Source organism: Bombina bombina, chromosome 3 (genome assembly GCF_027579735.1).
Source record: "Bombina bombina isolate aBomBom1 chromosome 3, aBomBom1.pri, whole genome shotgun sequence".
In the NCBI taxonomy this organism is placed as follows: Eukaryota; Metazoa; Chordata; class Amphibia; order Anura; family Bombinatoridae; genus Bombina; species Bombina bombina.
In genome coordinates, this window is record NC_069501.1 from 1,027,679,434 (window position 1) to 1,027,700,501 (window position 21,068).

Consider the following 21,068-nt stretch of genomic DNA (forward strand, 5'->3'; position numbering starts at 1 on the left):
AGAATACTCCGTTTTTGGAAATTGTTGCCTCTTCTGAGCGGCTAGAAGTTGAATCCAAGAAGTAATGAACCTATCCCAGTGTTTGCAAACCTTGGCACTCCAGATGTTTTGCAACTACATTTTCCATGATGCTTAAGCACTCTGAAGTCCTGTCGAGGATCATGGGAAATAAAATATCTGCAGTGCCAAGGTTTGCCATCACTGTCCAAGCCCTTTGTTCTGGCTTACCTATTGCTTTATTTCCCATGCCCCCCCTTCCTGTTCCCTATACCCAACTGATTGAATCTTCATACACTTGATATCAAACGTCTAACTAAAATAATTTTTTGTTTATACGGCAACCTTTTATAAACGACACTACCTTCATGGACACTACAAAGTTTCCTCATAGAATAAATCTCCTCACGAGGTATGGCCGCTCTTCTCTTTATAAAGCTACTACATGAAGCCACTATGTTCTTAAACCAAAACCCTCCCAATACCTTTAAACCCAAACCTTCCCAATACCTATTGTTACTCAAAATGTTAAGGTTTTCTACTCCCTGCATAAATGATCACTTGCCCCTTCAGGATTTTCACAAAACGGGGGCTGATATAGGGATGATAGAGGAAACCGACTTCACTACTACTAGTCCTACTCATATATCAAAGTACAATAATAACTTAATCAAGTTCCAATTCAAGTATGTGCAATGGAGTGGCAAATCTATTTGAAAAGAATATTCCCTTTACTTGTATTACTATTGACAGAGATGAGGAAGGCAGAATCTGTGTCTCTGGTCTACTTTATAGTAGACCCATTATTCTGGTGAATATCTACAATGACAATCGTGCTGGTTTTTTTTTCCCCCACCATGCATTCAACAGACTAGCAGACACTGCTAAAGGATTGATTTTTCTAGGGGACGTCTAAAATATGACAGAGCCTACTATGGACTTTTCTACTAGCCATTCTTATGTTTCCACCCACTCTTTATAGTCCGTTTTAAAACTTTTTCACTCTCTAAACCTCATTGACATATGAAGAACCTCTAAAAAGCACACTTTTTTCCCCCCTTTCACACCAAAAAGATATTCCAGATTAGATTGCATTTTGACCAACCATACAGATATTTCTCTTGTTTTATGCACATTTCACACATAACCTGGTTTGACCATTCATTTATGCTTTGCTCCATTGCTTGGACAAACACTCCTGCATCCCCCTATTTGTGGAAATTAAAATTACTCCCTTCTTTAGAAACCAAACAAAGAATTTTTCTTTTTCAATAATCCAGAAGACACATCTTTGCTCAATAACTGGCTAACCCATAAGTCAGTTCTTAGAGGAGGGCTAAAGACTTATTACAGATAAAAACCACACACAGGTTTTTAAATGCCCAAACAAAATACTACTCTAAAGGAAATAAGGTGGGCTTTACATTAAAAAGTAAACACCTACCCTTCCTTTGTCCATTCTATACAATCTCCAAACAATGTGAAAAGCTCCTAGCCTGGATGGCTACACTGTATCTTATGTCAATGGAGAATTGTCTTCAGTCATTAAAATTTCCAATGGTACCAAACAAGGCTGTCCTTTATGGCCATTATTATTTATTTTAACAATAGACATTCTAGCCAGTATTATTAGAGGCAATCATCATGGGCATTCAGGTTCGTTCGCAGATATACAAAATATCTTTTTTCACAAATTATATATCTATTCTACTTAAAACCTTAAAGTTCTTTAAGCACAATATGACCAATGAACAATGGACCAACTTTTCAATAAATTCTTCAAAAACTTAAATTCTGAATATCTCCATGCCACAACCAATTGTACTTCAATGTCTAACTCATTTTAATGTTATCCCCAAGTCTGACATTTTCCAATATAACACATTTTTTTTATGTCACTATCTAGCAAGATCTCTTTTCCTGGTCGTCACATCTTTTACTCTCTTGGTTTTGTAGACTATCCACATTAAGGACTATATTACCCAAGATTCTATACATCTTTCAAACAGTACTGATACCCCTCCCTATAACCTATATTATCTCACTTCAACACCTTCTAGATCATTTACTTATGGGAAAAAGTGAAAGCCAGGATTAGCAAATCTACGTTATTAATGCCTTGTGAAAAGGGAGGTTAGGAGCCTCTAACCTCCTGTTTATACTATTACAATACTCACCTCTTAAAAGGGACAGTATACACTCATTTTCATATAACTGTATGTAATAGACACTACTATAAAGAATAAAATGCACAGATACTGATCTAAAAATCCAGTATAAAACTGTTTAAAAACTTACTTAGAAGCTTTCAGTTTAGCTCTGCTGAAAAGGTAGCTGGAAAGCCCACTGCAAGTGGGAAATAAGACACTCCCCCCATCCCCCTTCTTTTGCATATGAAAAGACCATTTATACAAGCAGGAGCAAGCTGGGGAAGGTAGCTGACGGTATTCTCATAGAACTTTGGGGCTTGGTTAGGAGTCTGAAAATCAGAGCAATGTTATTTAAAAATAAGCAAAACTATAATAAAAAAAACACAACTTTATGGGCTATATAAATAGATCTACAAAACATTTATGCAAAGAAAAAATGTGTATAATGTCCCTTTAAGGAGGCTTTTTTTATTATTCAATAACAAAATAATAATGGCAATTGTAAGTAATAATTTATATAGCACAGGCAGCATTAACTACAGCTTGTCATTTAATCAGATGAGCTAACTACTGGTTTGTTTAAAAAAATATATATTTAAAAAAAAATCATTGTTGTCGAAGTAACAATTAGTATAGAAAATGTGAGGGGTAACAAAATGGCAAGAGTGGTCCTAACTATATACATTTATACACACATACAGAAATATATAATATATAGTGTGGTGAACTGAAAAGCCAACACTCCTGGGTACATTATGATGAGCATCTGGCAGAAGAGTTATGCTGGACAGCTTTTGAAGCCAGCTAGTTTACATGTATAATGGCAATAGCTGAATGAAAGGGTGAGGCTAGCAAGAAACTGTTCTTGGCAGATATCCCAGACTCCCTAGATGGTTTGCACGCAAGGCTACTGTTACCCAACATCATTAACCTCTTCCTAACAATTAGAAAAAAAATAAATATATAAATTTGTTGTTTTTTTTAACACACACGCCAACTGTACTGCAGTGGCTCTAGTTACACTTGAAATGAAATGTGAAATTTTTCTGTATATAAACATCATACTTTCTGCAAGTGTTTTTCAATTAACAACTAGATTTATTTAAAAGTAGTGAATCCAGACTTGTCAGTGGAGTAGAGAGAAGGCTTGCATATTTTTTTGTTAAAAACAAACTTTACACCACTCCCCTTTCCAGAAGTAAAATTGTTAAATGGGAAGCAATAAATAGAAATTATATTCTAAAGATTATATTACACAAACAATTGTATATTATAATTGAAGTACTTGTAAATTATTCTCTAGAACAAGAATTGTTTTGCAAAATCTGAGCCTATACATTACAACCAGTGACCGTGATCAGATAAGGATCAATTAAAATTCTCAATGTAGGTAACCACCACAAAAATGATTGGGCATGAAGTAGGTAGGATGTTGCACCCTTATATTTATTAATCCATCTCACATGTTCTATTATAAGACTGGTATCCTACATATATTTCCATATTTTATGACTGTTATTGCAAAAAAGCAGTGAAACCAGACGCAACTCTTTAAAATAGTTCCTAGAATGAGGACTTGTTTGTCAACACTCAGACACGTACTATGTAGGAGACCTTAAACAGCCATTAAAACACATTGTGGTGTTGGTTTTTATCTACTCGTTTTCTATGCAAAAGTGATTTGCAAAAAAGTCTCCTTATAGCCAAATTAAATTCACAAACCCGCATCTTTTCTATGCTCCAAGTGCCAATCTTAGTCCGACAGACCAGCAGATTGAGTAATGTGTATGCACTTGGGCTAAGCACACAATGGCTTGGCTTATTTACATCAGTAACAAGACGGAGTTAGATCCTTCAAATAAGTGGTGAGTGGAGCTTGGCTACTGAAAAACAGTTGCAGCAATTGATAATTTATTGCAAGACTACAGAAAAAAAAAAAAAAAAAATCTTCCAATCACAAGGTGTTTACCGTCCTAAAAATAAAGTTGAATTTAAAGGAATAGTCTAGTCAAAATTAATATTTCATGATTCAGATAGAGCATGTGATTTTAAGCAACTTTCCAATTTACTCCTATTATCAATTTTTCTTTGTTCTCTTGATATCTTTATTTGAATGTAAGCATAGGAGCCGGCCCATTTTTTGTTCAGCACCTGGGTAGCGCTTGTTGATTGGTGGCTACATTTAGACACCAATCAGAAAGCACTACTCAGGTGCCGAACCAAAAATGGGCAGGCTCCTATGTTTCCATTCCTGCTTTTTCAAATAACGATACCAAGAGAACGAAGAAAAATTGATAATAGGAGTAATTAGAAAGTTGCTTAAAATCGCATGCTCTATCTGAACCATGAAAGTTTAATTTTTGACTAGACTATTCCTTTAAGTCATCAGTTATTAAAAAAAGGGCGCTAAACTCACCAGCTCCGGCTGCCCACGGCAGAGCTTGCTCCTTTAATGAGATGACGTTTGCACCTCTAAACCATCAGCTGTGCATGTTAGCTGACAGTGTTCTATATGCTAGCACGGCCATTTGTTTAGAGGTGCAAACGTCCCCTTTATTGGTAGAACAGTGCTGGGCTGTGGAGCAGCTGAGTTTAGCAAGCTCAAGCGGCAGTCAGGGTGAATTTAGTACCCCCTTTTTTTTTTTCTTTTAATAACCGATTACTTAAACTCCACTTTATTTTAGTGATGGTAAATCTTAGAGTTTCGTTAACACTTTGATTTACCATCACTAAGTTCAACTGGTTTGCAAGAAGGTATTTTTTGTAAATCAATTTATATGGAAAACATGCTGTTCCTAAATGGCCATAACACGTATCATCATGTTCATTTATTCCAAAAAACATTTACTCCTGCAAGACCTGTGCTTAAAAACATGTTCAGCTTAGAGCACCATCACTCAATAATAAGGAAACTGTAGCAGTCAGTAAGAGAGCATAGCTATTTAATTTGCTATATTTAGCATCACGTTACAATATTCAAAAATGTCATGCAAAGCTGTGGCTAACTGATGACCACTGCTTGTTTCTTCCTGTTCTCCCACCTGTAGATGCTCCCAATGCTATACTACGAAGCAACAACCAGAAAGCAGAGGTAGCATAACTCAGAGCTCATCTTCGTTTTGTGATATTGCGCCAAGTGTCTCTCGTGACACCTTGCAAAGTTTTTAAGTAGCTATTAAAAATGTCCCTATTTTCAGGAGCATAGTGCTTTCTTCATGTGTCCCAAACATCTCTTCGCATTGATATTAGCCTATTTTAGAATAACCAATGCCTACATGAGCAACCCCTCATGTTATTTAATCTATACTGTGAAACTTGTTTTTCTAAACTTTTTACAATTACAAAATTAACAACCTTACAACACATATCCAAGGACTTCATTCTTTTGTACCTTGAATACTTTGATTTGACAGCTAGCAGAGTGAAGGTGCTCAGTGTATTCTCCGTTCTCATTCTCTTTGAATGTGTCAATTTGGACCCGGAAGGGAACGCCTTTTTCACCTCCATGTTTTCTCATTGTGAACTCTGTGCTAATGCAGTGAACCTATATATAAAAATATTTAAAAAAAAAAGAAATTAGATAAGTGCCTGATATAACCAACATGTTTAAACGGAGTAAACATAACGAAGGAGCAAGGCTGAGTACCCTGACATGTACTTGATGGTCCTACAGCGCATATTATGCATACATACGTCCTGCGGAATCTGTTGGCGCTCTACAAATAACCAATGATAATAATAATGTTATGCATACATACATCTTGTAACCTATGTCCTTATTTAATGCTAATGTAATTGGGGCGAAAAGGGTGAGGGATAAAATCATCTCCCTACTCCACAAGATCTGCTTAGTAAAGACGTTAGGTAACCGATTACCCCTAAACTAAAAGGTAGAAATCAAAGCTAAAAGACAACCCTATATTATTCTATGGGGAGTTTTTACAAGTGCATCCTGGAGAAGGATAATCCAGTTCAGACTCTAAGCGTGTTCAGCTTCCATATAAAGCCAAATGTACATAGGATATAAACATTAAAAAAATTAAAAGATAATTTAAAGCATCTGTTTAAATTAAAAATCAGGCCATCATCCAGCTATCATAGAATTAAGCTTCACATTAGCTTTTTTAGAAATAGTTAGCAACATTACAATTTTACTGGTGAATAACTGCAGTTAAAAAAAAAAAGAACAACATGCTAAAAAGGTAATTTGAGTACTTGAGTCTTTATAGATAAAATGCACAAGGAAACCTCACTTATAATATATCAAGGTGTGACAATTTTATTTCAAAAGCAAACTTTGCAAGTTTTCAATATTTAAACAGCTTCTTCGTAAAGATTATATGTATGGGACGCAAAACTTGGAAGCTCTGCATATGGATCGAATAATCCACCAATTATCTCTTCGCTAACATGTCATCCTTCATAAGAGCTCTGAATATTTGCTAATGACATGATCCAGAGTTGGGTGATGCTACTCTTATGATCTTACAAGCAGAAGACCCCCAAACCCCTCCAAGTTAGTTGGTTGGCCGGGTAGAGCAGTTATAATCTGCTGTGTTTAGAATACTATGTTATTTTGGCTGAACTTCCATGTACAAGAAGAGTGTGAGATGCTGACCTACAATGGACTTGGAGAGCATAAAGTGCCATAAAACAGGTTTAGATACAGTATGTGCATATCCTAAAAGGGCTAATTATTTTAAAATAGTTGGCATAAAAAAAAAAAAAAAAAAAAGTTTAAAAATTGCTGGCATGTATTTTAAAATAATTTTCAAAAATAAGCAAAATTAAATTACATAGCTAAGCTGCCTGGAGCAGCTAACTCCACCCCCCTCTTATCAGTGTTTAGACACAGACATTGTATTTCAACTGCAATCACAGCTTCTAGGCATGCTCCAACAGATAATCCCTATTCACTTTTGCATTTTACCATAAGAACAATAAACATAGATACAGCCATAAAAGGAATTGTGTGGGCGGAGTTAGAGCTTTACAATTCAGAAACTATAAATGAAGGGTTAATGGCAAGGCACTGCAGTATAAGTTTGCAGGTAAAGTAATTAAAGTACATATTATATTATTTTGTCTCTATCCCAACTTGTTTTATGTCCCTATAAGGCTATATAGAGGAAATGACTCGCCGGTCTGCTCTGACATCTACACATCTACAAGACAGAGGATGAGGAGGATGACTGGTGTTTTGCAGATGACCCAGAAGAGTCTACTACAATAGATATGCTGCTGGCGGAAATAATTTACTAAAGGCTACTCTATAAGACCCACTAATTACAGGAGCTATCTCCAATACAGTGCCTTAACATGAGAAGTCAGTCTGGGCCCCTTGGAGATGAAGCCGATAACTGGGGGATCTCGGAATGAATATGAACTGGCGTCTGGTTTCTTAGAGACCCCCTATACCTGCTTCAGTGGGTGGAGCTTGGCAGCCAGTAACAACATTCATCTTAAAATAACTTTTACTGCATGATACAGAAAGGGGCGCAGGAGGCTATTTGCAGCTTAATCTAAGGTAAGACTTTAAGATGACTAAAGTATAGACTGTACCTTTAAAAAGGTAGATGGGGACAGGCACTGATACTCTAATACCAGGAAAAAAAAGAAAATCATTTACACATAGGTATAGCACCATATAACAATATTAGGACTCAAAGGATTTAGCTAAAGCAAAACACTTGTATTCTGGGAGACATTTATTTTCTCCAGAACATGGGATTCCCAGGGCATTAAGGAGCAATGTAAATTGCCCTAGACTTCTAGGTAGGTGGTGCAAAGAGAAGGTTACAAAGCAATATTTTTCCCCCAGATACCGCTCTCCTTTGATTTCTGGTGGGGACATATTCAAAATCTGACGTTTAAGTCCATTTAAACTGGAATCTATCATGCATTCAGAGAGAGCATGCAATTTTTAAACAACTTACCAATTTTCTTCTATTAAGTTTTGGATTGTATATATGGTTAGAGAAGAAAATGTGTAATATCTGTAAATTATTGCTCTTATGGTTAGACTCTTATTGTAATTAATAAAACTTTTTTGTATTTTCAGTAATTAAACTTTTTTTACTGCACTGAAACACTGCTTTTTTTTTTTTTTTTTTTTTGAGTTTTAAATTTCTTTTTATTGATATAACAGATACAGTACAAAATAGAAAGAAATAAGCGGTGGACACGCTGTACAATTATACAAAAGACAATAATCAATTAAGTCAGTATCTTATACTTAGGAAGTCTAAGCAATCACCCATTCTCGCCTTTATAAGCTGTAGGAACCAGAGCTCCACTACATATTCGGGATTTAGAACAAGAGTTACTTGATGATTGTTTTTAAGCGAGGGGGTTCATATTTTTTGACAGCATAGACCTGGCGAGGTGAGCTTTCGATACTTTAGGTTTCATAAATGCACAGGTGTCCGTATGAAAGATCAACAATGAAGATGGTGAGAGTTAGGATGGCTAGGGTCTCACTTGTTCTTTCTTACAGAGATTCTCTTGTTAACATACTATCCTTTTCTTTCTTTTCTATAAACCATATCCATCTTTATTATTGTCGGACGTGGGCGGGAAGGGGTCTAGAGGGAAGAGGTATGAAGAGTGTGTTGGGCGGGAGACAGGTACTGTAGTGCATAGAAACTGAGTTATTACGCTATGTCGTCAATTATCCAGATTGAGTGTTTTTGGAAGCATTCCATCTCATGACACTGCTTTAATTTTTTTGAGAAAATTAGGATTTTTTGCCATTGCACTCGTGTGAAGCAGCCTTACTTGAATAAATACAGATGTCCTTTTTGCAGGGTCCCAGAGAAATTCAACAGTGTTTAGTTGGGTTGGATTAGCTCTTGGGTCAATAATACCCACAGACATAGGGATATCTGTAATAGATGAAAATTGTGAAATTACATTTTGTAAATTTAACAAAGGTTTTGCAAATGAATTAATGACATTTGTGCTGTAAAAAGTGAAATGCAAAATGTTAATGGACTTAATCTGAAAGAAAAGAAAACCTTTTCTTGTTTAGTCAATGGCGTCTATATTTTTATCTTGAAATAAATTCTTCCAATGTCAGACATAACACTCTAAGAGAAAACTTTCTGCCTATAGATAGTTAAAGTTTATAAGAGACAACTGAATCAAAGCTAAAGATTTGTAACAGGACGCATAATATATGTTGGGAGTGTGCATTTGTGTATATTTTTTATAAAGGGAAACTTGCATTTTACATAGAGAGCTGGGTTAGAGCGTGTACATACACACACACACAAAACAGTATGACAAAAAAATTACTTCTTGGGGCTAGAACAAAGGAAATGTCATATTCAAAAGTCTTTTCCCAATAAAAGCAGTCAAGCGGTAAAATGTGCTACCTAGACAGGTAGTGACAAACATTTCTACACAATTATATATTAGTGGCTAAAATACTAACCATGTTTATCATTGCAAGTTCGAAAATAGAAGCAAATGTCTTTTATTGTCAATTATTTGGCAGATGTTATTAAACGGATACTAAACAAATTATTTGGGTTTAGTATCCCTTTAAGTGAGAGATCATAGAAAACAAAAGTCCAATAGATTCAGCCTTCATAGATTTCCTTTAAACCTAATCTGCTATGATGTGCAACAGACAATGTTTATTACTTTTAATATGTGATGTTTTGGGGTAGCCCCCCCATCTTCAGACAATGTAAAGCAGGGGAATGAGCTTAATCACTGCTGAGTGTGTTTAATAATCGCTGGATTAAATTCATGTTTAATGTGTGTTGAAATTTGGAGAGAAGCTGTAAAGCATCCTGCAAGATCCAGAACTGTGACAACATTCTACACAATGGAGCTTATGTCACTAATTATCAACAGTGAAGGAAGTGAGAATACTAAATAGGCTTTTCAAGAGGTGTATTCAGAATAATGCTTATAAAAAAGGAAATTTATGCTTACCTGATAAATTTGTTTCTTTCTTGACATGGTGAGTCCACGGATCATCATAATTACTATTGGGAATATCACTCTTGACCAGCAGGAGGCGGCAAAGAGCACCGCAGCAAAGCTGTTAAATACCACTCCCTTACCCACAACCCCCAGTCTTTCGACCAAATGGAATAGAGAAAGGAAGTAATACAAGGTGCAGAGGTGCCTGAAGTTTAGAAAAAATAAACTGTCTGAAAAACGAAATTTATGCTTACCTGATAAATTTATTTCTCTTGTGGTGTATCCAGTCCATGGATCATCCATTACTTGTGGGATATTCTCCTTCCCAACAGGAAGCTGCAAGAGGATCACCCACAGCAGAGCTGTCTATATAGCTCCTCTCCTAACTGCCACCTCCCAGTCATTCGACCGAAGACAAGCAAGAGAAAGGAGAAACTATAGGGTGCAGTGGTGACTGTAGTTTAAAAATAAAAAACACCTGCCTTAAAAAGACAGGACGGGCCAAAGACTGGATACACCACAAGAGAAATACATTTATCAGGTAAGCATAAATTTCGTTTTCTCTTGTAAGGTGTATCCAGTCCACGGATCATCCATTACTTGTGGGATACCAATACCAAAGCTTTAGGACATGGATGAAGGGAGGGACAAGGCAGGTGCTTAAACGGAAGGCACCACTGCCTGTAAGACTTTTCTCCCAAAAATAGCCTCTGAAGAAGCAAAAGTATCAAATTTGTAGAATTTAGAAAAAGTATGGAGCGAAGACCAAGTCGCTGCCTTACAAATCTGTTCAACAGAAGCCTCATTTTTAAAAGCCCATGTGGAAGCCACTGCTCTAGTGGAATGAGCTGTAATTCTTACAGGAGGCTGCTGGCCAGCAGTCTCATAAGATAAGCGGATTATACTTCTTAACCAAAAGGAAAGAAGTTGCTGAAGCCTTTTGGCCTCTTCTCTGTCCAGAGTAAACAACACACAATGCCGATGTTTGACGAAAATCCTTAGTAGCTTGTAAATAAAACTTTAAAGCACAAACCACTTCAAGATTATGTAATGGACGTTCCTTCTTTGAAGAAGGATTAGGACACAGTGACATAACAATCTCCCGATTGATATTCGTATTAGATACCACCTTAGGAAGAAACCCAGGTTTGGTACGCAAAACTACCTTATCTGCATGGAAGATCAGATAAGGGGAAATCACACTGTAAGGCAGATAACTCTGAAACTCTTCGAGCCAAAGAAATAGCTACCAAAAACAGAACTTTCCAAGATAAAAGCTTGATATCTATGGAATGCAGAGGTTCAAACGGAACTCCTTGAAGAACCTTAAGAACTAAATTTAAACTCCATGGCGGAGCAACAGGTTTAAACACAGGCTTGATTCTAACTGAAGCCTGACAAAATGCCTGAACGTCTGGAACATCTGCCAGACGCTTGTGCAAAAGAATAGACAGAGCAGAAATCTGTCCCTTTAAGGAACTAGCTGACAATCCCTTCTCCAATCCCTCTTGGAGAAAAGATAATATCCTGGGAATCCTGACTTTACTCCATGAGTAACCCTTGGATTCACACCAATGAAGATATTTACACCATATCTTATGATAGATTTTCCTGGTGACAGGCTTTCGAGCCTGAATTAAGGTATCAATGACTGACTCGGAGAAACCGCGTTTTGATAAAATCAAGCGTTCAATCTCCAAGCAGTCAGACGCAGAGAAATTAGATTTGGATGGTTGAAAGGACCCTGAAGTACAAGGTCCTGTCTCAGCGGTAGAGTCCATGGTGGAAGGCATGACATGTCCACCAGATCTGCATACCAAGTCCTGCGTGGCTACGCAGGTGCTATCAAAATCACCGAAGCTCTCTCCTGCTTGATCTTGGCAATCAGACGAGGGAGCAGAGGAAACGGTGGAAGCTTGGCGTTCTGACGAGACGCCATGAGATCCAATTCTGGTTTGCCCCAACGTTGAATCAACTGTGCAAACATTTCCGGATGGAGTTCCCACTCCCCCGGATGAAAAGTCTGCCAACTTAGAAAATCCGCCTCCCAGTTCTCTACTCCTGGGATAAGGATAGCTGATAGATGGCAAGAGTGAACCTCTGCCCATAGAATTATTTTTGAAACCTCAAACATTGCAAGGGAACTCCTCGTTTCCCCTTGATGGTTGATGTAGGCTACAGTCGTGATATTGTCCGACTGTAAACTACATTAATGCACCACATCTCTCTAGCTACTTCCTATCTTGTCGAGAGCTGCAAGAGAATGACTGGGAGGTGGCAGTTAGGGGAGGAGCTATACAGACAGCTCTGCTGTGGGTGATCCTCTTGCAGGTTCCTGTTGGGGAGGAGAATTTCCCACAAGTAATGGATGATCCGTGGACTGGATTACACCTTACAAGAGAAAATACAGGGCGGGCCGTGGACTCACCGCGCCAAGAAAGAAACAAATTTATCAGGTAAGCATACATTTTGCTTTTCTTTCTCATGACACTGAGTCCACGGATCATCATAATTACTATTGGGAATCAATACCCAAGCTAGAGGACGTGATAAGGGAGGGACAAGACAATTAGCCTAAACAGAAGGCACCACTGCATGAAGAACCTTTCTCCCAAAAGAAGTCTCAGCTGAAGCAAATGTATCAAATTTATAAAATTAAGAAAAAAAGTTTGTAAAGATGACCAAGTGGCAGCCTTGCAAATCTGATCTACAGAAGCTTCATTTTTGAAATCCCAAGTACAAGAAACAGCCCTCGTGGAATGAGCCCTGATTTTCTCAGGAGGCTGCTGTCCAGCAGTCTCATATGCCAAGCGAATACTCCTCCTCAACCAACAAGAAAGAAATAGCTTTCTGACCCTTACGCTTCCCAGAAAAAACAACAAATAAATAAGTAGACTGGCGAAAATCATTAGTCGCCTGCAAATAAAACTTCAATGCACGAACTACATCCAGGTTGTGCAACAAACGTTCCGGAGGAGGAGGAGGACACAAAGAAGGAACAACAATTTCTTGATTAATATTCTTATAAGAAACAACCTTGGGAAGAAAACCTACAGCAGTACGTAGTACTACCTTACCAGAATGAAAAATAAGGAAAGGAGACTCACACTGCAACGCAGAAAGCTCTGAGACTCTTCGAGCCGAAAAGATAGCAACCAAAAACAAAACCTTCCAGGTTAACAACTTAATATCCAAAAAATGCATAGGCTCAAACGGAGCCTGTTGGAGAACTCTAAGAACTAAATTAAGACTCCAAGGAGGAGTCACAAACTTAAACATAGGCCGGATTCTAACCAAGGCCTGACAAAAAGACTGAACGTCTGGCACATCCGCCAGACGTTTGTGCAACAAAATAGACAAAGCAGAAATTTGACCCTTCAGGGTACTTGCAGATAAACCCTTCTCCAGACCCTCCTGGAGAAAAGACAAAATCCTTGGAATCCTGACTCTACTCCAAGAGTAGCCTCTGGATTCACAACAATACGATATTTACGCCATATCTTATAATAAATCTTTCTAGTCACAGGCTTACGCGCCTGAATCAAAGTCTCAATGACGACTCAGAAAAACAACGCTTGGATCAAGCGTTCAATCTCCAAGCAGTCAGCTTTAGAGAAACGAGATTTGGATGAAGAGAGGGCCCCTGAAGTAGAAGGTCCTTCCTTAATGGAAGACTCCAAGGTGGAAAAGACGACATCCCCACCAGATCTGCATACCAGATCTTGCAAGGCCACGCGGTGCAATGAGAATCACGATACCATCTCTTGTCTGATCCGAGCAATGACCCGAGGAAGAAAAGCAAACAGAGGAAACACGTATGCCAGACTGAACTTCCAAGGAACTGCTAGAGCATCCATCAGTACAGCCTGAGGATCCCTTGACCCGTACCTCGGGAGCTTGGCATTCTGACAAGATGCCATGAGAGCCAACTCCGGCTGCCCCCATCTGAGAATCAAACTGGAAAACACCTCCGGATGAAGTTCCCATTCCCCCAGATGAAAAGTCAGTCTGCTCAGAAAATCTGCTTCCCAATTATCCACCCCTGGGATGTGGATCGCAGACAGACAGCAGTTGTGGGTCTCCGCCCACTGAAAAATCTTGGCTACCTCTGTCATGGCTAAGGAACTCAGAGTTCCTCCCCGATGATTGATGTAAGCCACTGACGTTATATTGTCTGACTGAAACCTGATAAACTGGACTAAAGCTAGCTGAGGCCAGGACAGAAGAGCATTGAAGATTGCCCTCAGCTCTAGGATATTTATGGGACAAACCAACTCCTCCTGAGTCCATAGACCCTGAGCCTTCAGCGAACCCCATACAGCTCCCCAACCCAGCAGACTGGCATCCGTGGTCACAATCACCCAGGTAGGCCTGCGAAAACAGGTTCCCTGGGAGAGAAGATCCTGAGACAACCACCATGGAAGAGAATCTTTTGCAGCCTGATCTAGAACAATCCTTGGGGACAGATCCGTATAATCCCCGTTCCACTGACTGAGCATGCATAACTGCAGAGGCCTGAGTTGGAACCAAGCAAACGGAATGATGTCCATGACTGAAACCATCAGACCAATAACCTCCATACACTGTGCCACCGACGGCCGAGGAGAGGACTGAAGAGCAAGGAACAAATTGAAAATTTTTGATTTCCTTGCTTCTGTCAAAAAAATCATCTCTAGAGAATCTATAATGGTTCCCAAAAAAACACTCTTGTAGCCGGAATCGAGGAACGGTTTCCTAAATTCACCTTCCAACCGTGGGAGCTCAGAAAAGACAACAACAACAACTCTGTGTGGGAGCTTGCTAGTAGAATGTCCAGATAATGTGCTACAGCAAACCCCTGCAATGCCCCCAGAACCTCTGAAAACACTCTGGGAGCTGTTGCAACACCAATAGGAAGGGCCACAAACTGAAAATGCTTATCTAGGAAAGCGAATCTCAGAAACTTGTGATGTTCCTTGTGGATGGGAATATGCAGATACACATCCTTCAGATCTACTGTTGTCATGAATTGACCCTCTTGAACCAGAGGAAGAATGGACCAAATAGTTTCCATCTTGAACGACAGAACTCTGAGAAACTTGTTTACACTCTTGAGATCTGATACAAGCAAATAGAATGACTTGGAGTTGTGAGTAAGGGAGTGGTATTTAACAGCTTTGCTGTGGTGCTCTTTGCCTCCTCCTGCTGGTCAGGAGTGATATTCCCAATAGTAATTATGATGATCCGTGGACTCACCGTTTCATTAGAAAGAAAAATATGTATTTATATTATATATTTAAGCAAATCATTTTGCACTGCTTAATTGCTTATAAATATGCATAAAGAAAAAAGACTAACTGTTTACTCAAAAATGTTCTCCCCTTTAATTTGTTACCAATGATCCACTTTACCTGCTGGAGTGTATTAAATTGTTTATAAGTATTTCCATTACCTTTATAATGGCATTTGAAATAGATTTAGCCTGTGGTATCCCCACCCATCCTGTAAGTTTTTGGCCTCAAGGCCAAGCTGTGTTAACATAGCCAGTAGAAGAAATTACACTCCCAGTAGGTTATAGAAGAGATAAGGTAATAAAATGTTAATTTTCCATTGTTTTCTCCAAGTATTGGTGATTGGTTTATGGACAGATAAAGAAGCAGGTATGTGTAGACAATGTGAAAGTAATGAGATCTGATTATACCTACAAGCTTAACCCATTTTATTAGGTTGTGGCTTCAAAACACAAAGTCAGCTAATTCATATACACAAATAAACCTTAAAAAAGCAAATCTCATACATTTTATACTCTGCAGCTGTTAAAAAAAGTAATTAGAAACACAAAGGGAAAAACAATGTTATAGTATACTGTCCCTTTAAGACAGCTACAGAGTCTGAAGATAATTTTTTGTGGAAATCTAAGACATACATCTACACACAATCTGCAATGTGATTTTTTGACATAACCTTTAGAAGAGATCCATGTATTTCCTGCCCAAAAAGGTGGCCCATGATTATTTAAAATAAAGTGGCATAAAGATAACATTCTATTATTAGTGCCGGCAGCAAACCACAGATAATTTTAGTTTTAAATCTCTCTCTTTATGAAATGGTTCAGGATTAATTAAAATTACAAGCATTATTGTCTCCACCAAATCAAGAGCTATTAACCTCTTAAGGACATCTGTACAATTCTCAGTTTTGCATAACCAACACTTATATTAATACACTTTTTACTTTTCTGATTACCTTGTATCTAAGCCTCTACAGACTGCCCCCTTATCTCAGTTCTTTTGACAGACTTGCATTTTAGCCAAATCGGTGCCGACTCTTAAATAACTCCACAGGAGTGAGCACAATGTTTTCTATATGACACACAAACTAGCACTGTCTAGCTGTGAAAAACTGACAAAATGCACTGATATAAGAAGCGACCGTCAAGGGCTTAGAAATTAGCATATGAGCCCACCTAGGTTTAACATTTAACAAAGAATACCATAAGAACAAAATCAAATTTGATGCTAAAAGTAGATTGGAAAGTTGTTTAAAATTGCATGCCCTATCTGAATCTTTAACGTTTAATTTTGACTAAAATGTCCCTTAAAACCAATAATTCCATCTTTGTGGTATTTGGTCCCTATTTGCTATAAATTACTTGGAAACCTAGGCATGAAGTATTTCTAAAATGAGGGCAACAATTTATTTGGGGGTGTTTTTCTTTAGCTACACTAGTTTTGTGAAAATGGTTATCAAAACAGAAAGGAAAACAAAAATTTATGCTTACCTGGTAAATTTCTTTCTTTTGCGATGTACCGAGTCCACGGATTCAGCCTTACTTGTGGGATATTATCCTTCCTAACAGGAAGTGGCAAAGAGAGCACCACAGCAGAGCTGTCTATAGAACTCCCCCCATAACTCCACCCCCCAGTCATTCGACCGAAGGTCAAGGAAGAAAAAAGGAGAAACTATAAAGGTGCAGAGGTGACTGAAGTTTTCAATAAAAAAAATACTGTCTTGAATAGACAGGGCGGGCCGTGGACTTGGTACATCGCAGAAGACAGAAATTTATCAGGTAAGAATAAAGAAGCAAAAGTATCAAATTTGTAAAATTTTGAAAAAGTATGGAGCGAAGACCAAGTCGCAGCCTTACAAATCTGTTCAACAGAAGAATCATTTTTAAAAGCCCATGTGGAAGCTACCGCTCTAGTAGAATGAGCTGTAATCTTTTCAGGAGGCTGCTGTCCCCTACGCTTTCCAGAATAGACAACAAAGAAGATGTTTGACGAAAATCTTTTGTTGCCTGTAAATAAAATTTCAAAGCACGAGCCACGTCCAAGTTGTGCAACAGACATTCCTTCTTAGAAGAAGGATTAGAACACAGAGAAGGAACAACAATTTCCTGATTGATATTCCTGTTAGTAACAACCTTAGGTAGGAACCCAGGCTTGGTACGCAAAACCACCTTATCAGCATGGAAAACAAGATAAGGCGAATCACATTGTAATGCAGATAGTTCAGAAAATCTTCAAGCTGAAGAGATAGCAACTAGGAACAAAACCTTCCAAGATAAAAGCTTAATATCTATCTATGGAATGCATGGGTTCAAACGGAACCCCCTGAAGAACTTTAAGAACTAAATTTAGACTCCATGGCGGAGCAACAGGTTTAAACACAGGCTTAATTCTAGCTAAAGCCTGACAAAAAGCCCAAACGTCTGGAACATCTGCCAGACGCTTATGCAACAGGACAGAGCAGATATCTGTCCTTTTAGGGAACTAGCTGACAATCCTTTCTCCAATCCCTCTGAGAAAATACAAAATCCTAGGAATCCTGATTTTACTCCAGGAGTAGCCTTTGGATTCGCACCAAAAAAAGATATTTACGCCATATCTTATGATAGATTTTCCTGGTAATAGGCTTTCGAGCCTGAATCAAGGTATCTATGACCGACTCAGAGAAACCTCGCTTTGATAAAATCAAGCGTTCAATCTCCAAGCAGTCAGTTGCAGAGAAATTAGATTTGGATGCTTGAATGGACCTTGAATGAGAAGGTCCCATCTCAGTGGCAAAGTCAATGGTGGCAGAGATGACATGTCCACCAGGTCTGCATACCAAGTCCTGCGTGGCCACGCAGGAGCTATCAAGATCACTGAAGCTCTCTCCTGTTTGATTCTGGCAATCAAACGAGGAAGGAGAGGAAATGGTGGAAACACATAAGCAGGGTTGAACGACCAGGGTACTGCTAGAGCATCTTTCAGTACAGCCTGAGGATCCCTTGACCTGGATCCTTAACGAGGAAGTTTGGCGTTCTGACGAGACGCCATCAGATCCAATTCTGGTGTGCCCCATAGCCGAACCAGTTGAGCAAACACCTCCGGATGGGGTTCCCACTCCCCCGGCTGAAAAGTCTGACGACTTAGAAAATCTGCCTCCCAGTTCTCTACTCCTGGGATATAGATCGCTGACAGATGGCAAGAGTGAGCCTCTGCCCATCGGATTATCCTTGAGACCTCTATCATCGCTAAGGAACTCTTTGTTCCGCCCTGATGATTGAAATAAGCCACAGTCGTGATGTTGTCCGACTGAAACCTGATGAATCTGGCCGAAGCCAGCTGAGACCATGCCTGGAGAGCATTGAATATCGCTCTTAATTCCAGAATATTTATCGGTAGGAGAGCCTCCTCCCGAGTCCACAAACCCTGTGCTTTCAGGGAATTCCAGACTGCACCCCAGCCCAGAAGGCTGGCGTCTGTCGTCACTATAACCCAATCTGGCCTGCGGAAACACATTCCCTGGGACAGATGATCCTGTGACAACCACCAAAGAAGAGTCTCTCTGGTCTCTTGATCCAGATTTATCTGAGGAGATAAATCCACATAATCCCCATTCCACTTATTGAGCATGCATAGTCGCAGTGGTCTGAGATGCAAGCGAGCAAACGGAACTATGTCCATTGCCATTAGACAGATTACCTCCATACACTGAGCCACTGACGGCCGAGGAATGGAATGAAGAGCTCAGCAGGTGGACAAAATCTTTTATTTCCTGACCTCCGTCAGAAATATTTTCATGTCCACTGAGTCTATCAGAGTCCCTAGAAATAAAACTCTTAGAACCGCCAGAAGGGACCCTAGCACCTTTGTGAAGATTTGTGGCTCCATGGCCAACCCGAAAGGAAGAGCCACAAACTGATAATGCTTGTCCAGAAAGGCGAACCTGAGGAACTGGTGATGATCTTTGCGGATAGGAATGTGTAGATACGCATCCTTTAAGTCCACGGTGGTCATATATTGACCCTCCTGGATCAATGGTAAGATAGTCCGAATGGTCTCCATCTTGAAAGATGGGACTCTTAGGAATTGGTCAGAAACTCTTAGGATCTTGAGATCTAGAATTGGTCTGAAAGTTCCCTCTTTTTTGGGAACAACAAACAGATTTGAGTAGAACCCCTGCCCCTGTTCTGCTTTTGGAACTGGGCAGATAACTCCCATGGTAAAAAGGTCTTCTACACAGCGTAAGAACGCCTCTCTTTTTGTCGGGTTTACAGACAATTGAGAAAGATGGAACCTCCCCCTTGGAGGAGAATCCTTGAAATCTAGAAGGTATCCCTGGGTTACAATTTGTACTGCCCAGGAATACTGAACGCCTCTTGCCCAGGCCTGAGCAAAGAGAGAGAGTCTGCCCCCTACTAGATCCGGTCCCGGATCGGGGGCTACCCCTTCATGCTGACTTAGTGGCAGCAGCAGGCTTTTTGGCCTGTTTACCCTTGTTCCAAGCCTGATTAGGTCTCCAGGTTGGCTTGGATTGAGCAAAGTTCCCCTCTTGCTTTGCAGCAGAGGAAGAGGAACCACTTTTGAAGTTTCGAAAGGAACGAAAATTATTCTGTTTGGTCCTCGTCTTATTTGACTTATCTTGAGGGAGGGCATGACGCTTCCCTCCAGTATGGTCCGAAATGATCTCTTTCAGTTGAGGCCCGAATAGGGTCTTACCTTTGAAAGGGATGGACAAAAGCTTAGATTTAGATGACACATCAGTTTAACACCTCTTTCACTTTACCCTTCCTGCTTAGAGCCGGCAAAGAGAATGACTGGGGGGTGGAGTTAAGGGGGGAGCTATATAGACAGCTCTGCTGTGGTGCTCTCTTTGCCACAAGGATGAATCCGTGGACTCGGTACATCATGCAAAAGAAAAAAAAAATGTTTTTCTCCATTTTAAGTATTAAATTCCTATTTATTGAGGGTTTTTTTGTTCCTGTAAAGGGTATCACACAAAAATGGCCTGTTTGTCCGTTATAATATATATATTATATATATGCAATAAACAGAGCAGAAAAATTACGGTGAAACCAATACTGTGCTAAAGTGCCAAAATGGTCTGTCATTTAAAGGGACAGTAAAGTAAAAAAAAAAAAAAAAAAATTATGAGCATGCAAATTTCAAAACTTTCCAATTTACTTCTATAATCTTATTTGATCTCTTGGTATTCATTGTTGTAAAAAATACCTAGGTAGGCTCTGAAGCAGCAATGCCCTACTGGGAGCTATCTGCTGATTAGTGGCTGCACAAATATGACTTAAACACTACTTGCTGTTGTGCACAAACTGTACTTTGTCCCTAACCAACAAAATTTGCAAACTAGGTTTTCAAAAGGTTTCAAATAAACCAGCTATTTGATTTGCAGGTTGCAGAATTTGCTTTTTGGCCTCTCTGGGAGTTTAGGATAAACACAAAAGCAAGAGGTTGCTCAATGTCCAATTAAAAGTCAGTTTTATTTGTAAATAAAAACTGCGTACAAAAAGTAAGGGGGGGGGGGACATCTCACTGTACTTCCTTGATAAGAGGAAGCTTAGTGAGATTTTGAAATAGGAATCAAAATATTGACCAGTTTACCATTATTTGATAATGAACCCCAGCTCCCAATACAGCAGATTTATTACCATGTAATGTATTTATAACATAATTTTACTGCCCTTTACACATTCTCCTCCACGTGTGGAGATAGAGTAATGTG

At 39.1% G+C, this 21,068-nt stretch overlaps 1 protein-coding gene across 1 annotated transcript in view; it reads right to left on the reverse strand.

Annotated features, from left to right (window-relative positions):
• The window catches only part of TFCP2 (transcription factor CP2), a 124,342-nt gene that overhangs the window by 70,600 nt on the left and 32,674 nt on the right, over positions 1-21,068 (reverse strand). The window contains exons 5-6 of the mRNA XM_053708222.1: positions 8,925-9,031; positions 5,539-5,691 (exon numbers count right to left, since the gene is read on the reverse strand). Coding sequence (XP_053564197.1) covers positions 5,539-5,691; positions 8,925-9,031 — 260 coding nt within the window. The remainder of the gene's footprint in view (positions 1-5,538; positions 5,692-8,924; positions 9,032-21,068) is intronic.